Source organism: Chrysemys picta, chromosome 2, assembly GCF_011386835.1.
Source record: "Chrysemys picta bellii isolate R12L10 chromosome 2, ASM1138683v2, whole genome shotgun sequence".
NCBI lineage: Eukaryota > Metazoa > Chordata > Testudines > Emydidae > Chrysemys > Chrysemys picta.
Genome location: NC_088792.1, coordinates 16,559,831 through 16,568,105, shown reverse-complemented (window position 1 = coordinate 16,568,105; position 8,275 = coordinate 16,559,831). Strand labels below are relative to the sequence as shown.

At 50.1% G+C, this 8,275-nt stretch overlaps 1 protein-coding gene across 2 annotated transcripts in view; it reads left to right on the top strand.

Annotated features, from left to right (window-relative positions):
• The first annotated feature begins 1,052 nt into the window (after window positions 1-1,052).
• Window positions 1,053-8,275, top strand: part of EXOG (exo/endonuclease G) — a 41,554-nt gene continuing 34,331 nt past the window's right edge. Inside the window, exons 1-3 of one of the 2 annotated variants that reach the window (XM_065582702.1) lie at window positions 1,053-1,176; window positions 5,018-5,167; window positions 6,689-6,828. In XM_065582702.1, coding sequence (XP_065438774.1) covers window positions 1,068-1,176; window positions 5,018-5,167; window positions 6,689-6,828 — 399 coding nt within the window. In that variant the 5' untranslated portion in view covers window positions 1,053-1,067. Of the gene's footprint in view, window positions 1,177-1,331; window positions 1,584-5,017; window positions 5,168-6,688; window positions 6,829-8,275 lie in introns of those variants that run through there. The other variant, XM_005297259.4, reaches the window with a different exon arrangement.

Genomic DNA, 8,275 nt, shown 5'->3' with positions numbered 1-8,275 from the left:
CCTAATAAATTAAACACACTTATTAATATATTTAATACCATTATAAATGCTGGAGGCAAGCAGGGTTTGGGGTGGAGGTTGACAGCTCACCACCCCCCATGTAATAACCTCATGACCCCCTGAGGGGTCCTGTCCGCTAGTATGAGAACCCCTGGTCTATTTCAAGCTGGTAGGCTTCCTGCTGTGAAATTGAGGGGGCTGGGTTCACAGCTGGGGCTGTAACCTTAGGGTGGGTGGGGGGCTCCAGCTGTGAGTCCTGCATGGCTGTCAGTGCCCCACAATGCCCCACTTCAGTTGGTGGTGATTCCTGGTGAGGATGCACTCCACCAGTGAAGGAGGGTAATGTAGATACCAACACCTGCTTGAATGACTGTGGTGGCAGTAGGTTGACCTAAATTGAGTCTATCTAATTTTGTCGTGTACACAAGCCCTGAGCCAGGGTGCTTCTCACATGGGGCCTAAGACTTTAGAACTCATTACTACAGGATCTAAAGATGATCACAGCTCCCATGTACTTTTCTACACAGGAACTCTAATTATTAGCATCTTTGGAAAATGCCCATACTTCTCATGTAATTTACTTCTTCTGGGGGGTGGAGGAGAGGGTGAGGATATAACTTAACTGCCATAAGTCAGCTTGTATGTCTTTTAGCGTTTGGAAAGCTCTTAGATGTTAATAGGTGCAGTTGAAAAATCTAAAGAAAATGGAAATCTTTGCAGGTAAACCTCTGTCTAGCAAAGCCTGGCCCCTGCTTTGCCTCATTTTTTCTTAAGCATCATTCTTTACTTGGGCTCACGGGGTTACCCCTATCAGTTAAAGACTAAATTTATGAGCTGAAGACTGTGTTTTACTGAACGGAAACTGGCTCTGCGCGGGGTAGCAGCAAGGGTGATGGTGCAGATCAGAATAACAGAGTCCAAGCCTCGAAGCAACCCTTGCGATCATCTCCTTTGACCTCCTGTATAACACACGCGAGAGCCCTTCCCTAGCTAAACCCCACAGCAGATCTTTTAGAAAAAAAAAAGCGATTCTTAATGTAAAAATTGCCGCTGCTGGAAAATCCCCCATGAGCGCGGGTGGCTTGTTCCCAGCGTTCATTTCTCTCACGGGGAAATATTTATGGTTTATTATTTCCAATCTCCTCCATGAGATTATCTGCAGCAAACTCAGCCAAGGTATTTAGCCCCCCGGCCCAGCTGTAACACTTTCCGCAGCTGGGTTAGGCTGCAAACGGAGGGGCCTTTACCCCCCAGCAGCAGCCTGGGAGTAGTGGGGAGCCCCGGGCCTCAGGCCTGTCCCCGGCGCAGCGGTTCCCGGACCCCTGCAGGCTGGGGCTGCCTGGCGGCTCCGCTCCTCTCCCCGGCCGGCCTGCAGGGGGCAGCGCTGAGCGGGAGCCGCCGCCTCCTTCCCCCCGGCCGGGCCATGGCGGAGACTCCGGGCGCCCGCTTCGCTAAGCGCCGCTTCCTGGGCGGCTTCGTCTGCGGGGCTGCGCTGGGCGCCGCCGTCTCCGGCCTGGTCGCGCTACGGCTCCTCCGCAGCCAGCCCGGCCCCGCGCCGGCGGCCCCTCGCGAGCGGCCGCAGGGTAAGAGCGGGGCGGGGGGAGGAAGTGCCGGCTCGCAGCGCCGCACGCTCTACCTTGGGAGTCCCCGGCCCCGCCAGCCCCAGAGCCCGCCAGCCCCAGAGCCCCCCGTCCTATCAGCTCCCCGAAACCCTCCTCACTGCCCTGCCCCCATAGACCGATCTCCCCTCGCCTCATCAGCACCCCCAAACCCTCCTCACTGCCCTGCCCCCATAGACCGACCTCCCCTCCCCTCATCAGCACCCCGAAACCCTCCTCACTGCCCTGCCCCCATAGACCGACCTCCCCTCCCCTCATCAGCACCCCGAAACCCTCCTCACTGCCCTGCCCCCATAGACCGACCTCCCCTCCCCTCATCAGCACCCCCAAACCCTCCTCACTGCCCTGCCCCCATAGACCGACCTCCCCTCATCAGCACCCCCAAACCCTCCTCACTGCCCTGCCCCCATAGACCGACCTCCTCTCCACTCATCAGCACCCCCAAACCCTCCTCACTGCCCTGCCCCCATAGACCGACTTTCCCCTCATCAACACCCCAAACCTTCCTCATTGCCCTGCCCCCATAGACCCAGCACCCCCAAACCCTCCTCACTGCCCTGCCCCCATAGACTGACCTCCCCTCACCTCATCAGCACCCCCAAACCCTCCTCACTGCCCTGCCTCCATAGACCGACCTCCCCTCGCCTCCTCAGCATCCCCAAACCCTCCTCACTGCCCTGCCCCATAGACTGACCTCCCCTCGCCTCATCAGCACCCCAAAACCCTTCTTACTGCCCTGCCCCATAGACCGACCTCCCCTCACCTCATCAGCACCCCTAACAACCCTCCTCACTGCCCTGCCCCCATATATCTTCCTCCCCTCATCTCATCAGGAGTCCCCAATGCCATGCCCCCATAACCTCCCTCCCCACAATGTACCTTCATGGTAGGAAGTGTTTCCGTGATGAACTTATGGTTGAAGCTCTGAAGAGGGCCAACAAGCAGGTCCAGTATCAAAGACAAAGGGACTTACGGTTAGAGGGAAGGCATGGCAAGAGGCAAGCAGAAAGGCTCAGGCTGGCTGCACATCTTGAGAACAGGGTTTCAGCACAGGAGCAGGCACTTGCTTTGCAGTTCCTGGAACATGAAAGGCAGCTAAGGGTGAAAGACATAGTTAAGCACAAAGAGCTGTTTGAGCAGCTGATATCATTAATCAGGACCGGCTCCAGGCATCAGCGAAGGAAGCAGGTGCCTGCGACGGCCAATAGAAAGGGGCGGCACGTGCCGGTCTTCGGCGGCAATTCAGCAGCGGGTCCCTTAGTCCCTCTCGGAGGGAAGGACCTGCTGCCGAACTGCCGCTGGAGAATTAGGTGGCGTGGTAGAGCTGCCTCCCAAGTGCCGCCGATCGCGGCTTTATCTTTTTCTTTTTTTTTTCCCTCCCGCTTTGCCGCTTGGGGCGGCAAAAATGCTGGAACCGGCTCTGTCACTAATGGCTGCAAGAGTGCCGGTTCCTGCTGCATCACCCACACCATAGCCTGAGTCCTCTCTGTGATAACTTAAGATGTTGTCCAGAAACAGCGTGGAAAACTCCATGGCAGGTGGCCCGTGCAATTGGGTCTCATGAGTAGCTGGGCAGGGCAACTTTGCTCCATGCAGTCCTCTATATTGCTCCCCTCCCCTGTCAATACCTCCCCCACCTCCCCCCAGTGCCAAGTGTGCAGCAAACAGGGAAAGAAGGGAAAAGAGGATGGGGGACCCGAGGACATACAACGGCAGGAGGTTCTGTGGTTACTTGTGTTTTGGTGTGGTAATAGGTAGCTGGCCTGCCTGGCAGTGGGTGAATGGGCAGTGGGCAGTTGAACTTTTTAAATACATATTTATAAATAAAGCTTTTTATCAAGAAAGCTTATTGCTATCACTGCATCACATCCCACGGAGTGTATTTCAAATAATAAAGGTGAACACATGATTAAGGACCATTAGAAATTAATATGCAAACCATATTCCTCAATACAGTTAGCTATATCAATCCATATTTAAATCAACCCCCCATTTGATAAGTTGTCATGTCATTCATAAGTACATTGCATGGCAATCAACCCCCACTCCTCCCCAGGACTGAAACCCCCCCACAATCAATGAGCTTCTTTCCCATCACATCATTGGTTCGTGCAAGTCCATAATGTGGGAGCACAAAGCATCCCTGACTTCTGTGGCCTGGGTGCATTCAACTCCAGCTGTGGTTGGTGTCCCTTCTGGCTGAGGGTACCGATTCAGTGGCCCCTCCCTGTCATAGGTCCATTCAGGCGGAAATGGCTCACCTCTGGTTTTGCAAAGATTGTGATGAGCACAGCAAGCCACAGTGATGCGGACAGCATTGATGATGCTGGCATCCAAACTGGTCTGTAGATACCTCCAGCAGGATTTCAGTCTGCCAAAAGCATTCACCAACCATTCTGCACCAGCTAAGAGTGTAATTAAACCTTTTGCCTGGGCCTCTGCAATCAGGTTACAGTTTCATAAGCCAAGGGAAAAGGGGGCATGCAGGGTCCTCCAGAATAACTGTGGGGACAGTAACACCATTTATGACACTGTGATTTGATGGGAATAGCGTTCTAGCCTGTCCATGAACATAGACTCCTGCTTGGTGAAATATGAGTACATAAACCGCAGAGGGTTCTACTCCATTGTTACGCAGGCCCTGGTGGACCACAGAGGTCGATGTATGAATGTCAACATGGGTTGCACTGGCAAAGTTCATTCATGTTTAAGCGCTTTGTCGAACTGGGAAGTAAAACCCTGCTTCTGTGAGGGACTGAGTGCATCCTGTGGTTCACTAAATGCCCTTAAGATCCACTTGCTTCATTGCGGGGGTTAGAATGTGGGGAGTTATCCTTACAGGTTTGCACTCTAAATGTCATACAGTCATTGAGCCATAGACTTTAAGGTCAGAAGGGACCATCATGATCATCTAGTCTGACCTCCTGCACAGCGCAGGCTGCAGAATCTCACCCATGCACCCTGCAACAAACCCCTAACCTATGTCTGAGCCACTGAAGTCCTCAAATCATGGTTTAAAGACTTCAAGGTGCAGAGAATCCTCCAGCAATTGTGCCCCACGCTGCAGAGGAAGGCGAAAAACCTTCAGGGCCTCTGCCAATCTGCCCTGGAGGAAAATTCCTTCCCGACCCCAAATATGGCGATCAGCTAAACCCGGAGCATGTGGGCAAGACTCACCAGCCAGACATTTAACGTAAGTTTGGTGTCAAGCATGGATATGTCTCTGGTGGACATGAGTTATTTTTTTAAGTGTCTTTTTTTTTGGTCTTAGATACGTTTTCCGTTAAATTCAAATAGAGCGTTATTCAATACAGAAACCTGAGAGACATTCCCCTCCCTCTTTTGTTTCTAATCCCTGTTTCATCTGAGGGTCGCTTTTTGTTTGTTTCCCCCCTTAGAACCAGTGGAAGAGTCTCTGCTGGAACAGTATGGATTCCCTGTAGCTGGAACAGAGACCAGATGTTACACAAATCATGCACTGTCTTATGATCAGGCAAAACGGGTACCTAGATGGGTGATTGAACATATTTCAAAACACAAGACACTGGGTATGTATGTATGTGTTTGTTTATTTTGATGGCACCCACAAGTGGGATAGGCACGTCACAGAAAATATATAAAGGGGTTAGGTCTTGTTCTGAAGATCTTTCAGTCTGTGAACCAATCCTGCAGTGAGCTCTGTGGAGGTAGATCCCTGTGCCCACTCAGAGTCTCACCAAAGTCAGTGAGGCTACATGGAAGTGCTGGGTTAATGACCCTAGTCCTGTAAAAGGAATCTGCCAGTGCAAGTCCTCGTGCCTGTTCTGAGTCCCATTTTCCTTACGTGACAAATGTGATGGGTTTGAGTATATTCCATACAGCCTGAAGGGGAGGGGTCAGGAAGGACAAGAGTTACAGGTACAGGATGAGGTGGTTGTACAGTTTACACAGACACATAGCTGGTGATTCAGCGGCTGTGTGTACATCTGAAATACTCATTTTTTGTAGGTGACCTTGCAGAAGTGGTCTTAAAAGGTGAAGTTAATGACTGTGAGGCTACCAATGTAAAATTAAACTACATAAACTAAGGCCCCAACGCCACACCCATTTACAAACATGCTTAACTTCACTCACTGGAAGGGTCCCATTGAAGGCAGTGGGATTACTCAAGTGCTTAAAGGTGATCCTGGGGCAAATCTTTAGCTGCTGTAAATTGTTTTCGCTCTAGTCAATGGAGCTATCACAGTTTACACCAGTTGAGGATCTACCCCATGTCTGTCTTTGCAGGATCAGTCTGAATTAATCAGAATAGCTCTATGAGATATTTAGTTAAAATATAAAGTGCCAGAAAAATAGGAGTATGTAATATGTAGCCCTGAAATAACATTTTTGGGAAAGTTGAATCAAGTGGGATCAACTGATCAAAACCAAATAATTAATGTAACACATTGTATTACATATGGTACTCAGTATGTAACACATAGTCTTTGTAACCCATTACTTACATTGCCTCAATTCCCCTAAACTGTTTTCACCATCTGAATGAAATGCAAATAATATGCAACCGTCTCAATTTAAATTTATAGAATTATTTCAGTTTTAATATTGCAAGTTGTTACTGGTAACAAAGGTACCTGCATAACTGCAAAATAAGTAGCATCCCTTTAGCTATATCTCAATCACAATCTTCAGGGTAGCTTTCAGAACTACAGACATGATCCTGAAAGCACTTAGAACTGACTATAAGTAGTCCCATTGACTTCAGTAGTTCATAAGATGAAAGCAGTAATTTTAAAATTGTATTCAAATATCTGTAACCATCTGACATGTTAAAATATTGTCCAAAGTATCAGAATCAAACTAACCAGCCAGTTGAGATTAAACATCTTGAGACATGCAATTCTGATATATGTCTGATTGCTACTCTGATTAAGACAGTTCTATCAAAATTGAGGTGGAAAATAATACTCAGATCGTATATAGAATCCTGAAATGTAAGCAGTTTGGGAAGGCACATTGGGAAACAGCTTTTTATTCTGTAATGATGACGGTTCGCTAATAACCTAACAATTTAGTATGTTGTTCCTCAGGCAACGCAGATCGAAGGCACTGCAAATTCAGACCAGATCCTAGTATCCCGCTCATGTTTAGTGCTGTCAATGAAGACTACATTGGGAGCGGGTGGTCGCGAGGACATATGGCACCAGCAGGAGATAACAAATTTTCAATAGTGAGAATTCTTCTTAACTTATGTCTGTCAGTGGGAGGGTGATCTAAAATTTATTTATAATGGGGTTTTTTTGAGAGGAAGCATGGCCTACTTGTTGAGGGACAAGACATGGAATCAGGAGTTCTGGGTTTTCATCCTGATTGTGCTGTAGACTTGCCGTGTGAAACTGAGCAACTCACAACTTTCTATGCCCTGGCTTCTCTATCTGTAACACGGGGATGATTTACCTATCACACCTTAAAGGTCTCTTCTGATGCTTAGTTAGTGGAGGAAAGCAGCACTGTCCTCTTTGCCAACAGGTACTGAGATATTTAAACCTTGATGGACAAAGCACTAGCAAACATACTGTAAAGAGCTGCCCTGCACTGGCAGGGGAATAATTTAGATGGTTTAAAGGTTTATTCCCTTTCTAATTCTGTGTATGAAGTGAATTAAGGCAGCGTTTCTACAAGTTCGGGTCGTGACCCAGTACTGGGTCATGGTATGTCAGGCACTGGGTCGCTCTGGTCAGCACTGCCAACCGGGACGTTAAAAGTCCCGTCGGTGGTGCTGCCCAGCTAAGACAGGCTAGTGCCTACCTATTCCGACACTGCGCTGCACCCCGGAAGCTGCCAGCAGCGAGTCCGGCTTCTAGGCAGGGGGCCACGGGGCTCTGTGCGCTGCCCCCACCCCGAGCACTGGCTCTGCACTCCCATTGGCTGGGAACAGGCCAATGGGCACTGGGGGAGGCAGTGCCTGTGGGCGAGAGTTGTGCAAAGCCGCTTGCGCGCCTCCACCTAGGAGCTGGACCTGCTGCTGGCCGCTTCCGGGGTGCAGTGCGGTCCGCGGTGCCAGGACAGGCAGGAAGCCTGCCTCCACACCCAGGCTGCACCGCTGATCGGTAGCCGCTGGAGGTAAGACCATACCCCAGCCATGCCTTAGCTCCTCCAAACCTGGAACCCCTCCTGCACCCCAAACCCCTCATCCCTGGCCCCACCCCAGAGCCTGCACCCCCAGCCCAGAGCCCTGACCTCCTCCCACACCCCAACCCCCTGCCCCAGCCCAGAGCTCCCTCCCACACTCTGAACCCTTTATTCCCAGCCCCACTCTGCAGACCTCACCCCCGCACCCCAACCCTGAGCCCCTCCCATACCCCAAACCTCTCATCCTCAGCTCCGTTGAGTCGTGGGCATCAACAATTTTCTTCAACTGGGTCCCCAGAAAAAAACATTGAAAACCAGTGCATTCAGGGACTGCTTTACCATTTGCCTTTGATGTCCTCTTAAAGTCTACAAAAAGTGTCTTTTCTTACCTGATCTATGAAGTTGTAAGATAAGCGTGCCAAAATATTGGTCCCTTAATCCTTTGGCTGACTAACAAAGCAGCCTTGATTCTATCTGGTCCTAGTTTGATTTTGTTCCATAATATAGATGATTTGCTATTTAGGAAGCAGACTGAAAGTGCGTTC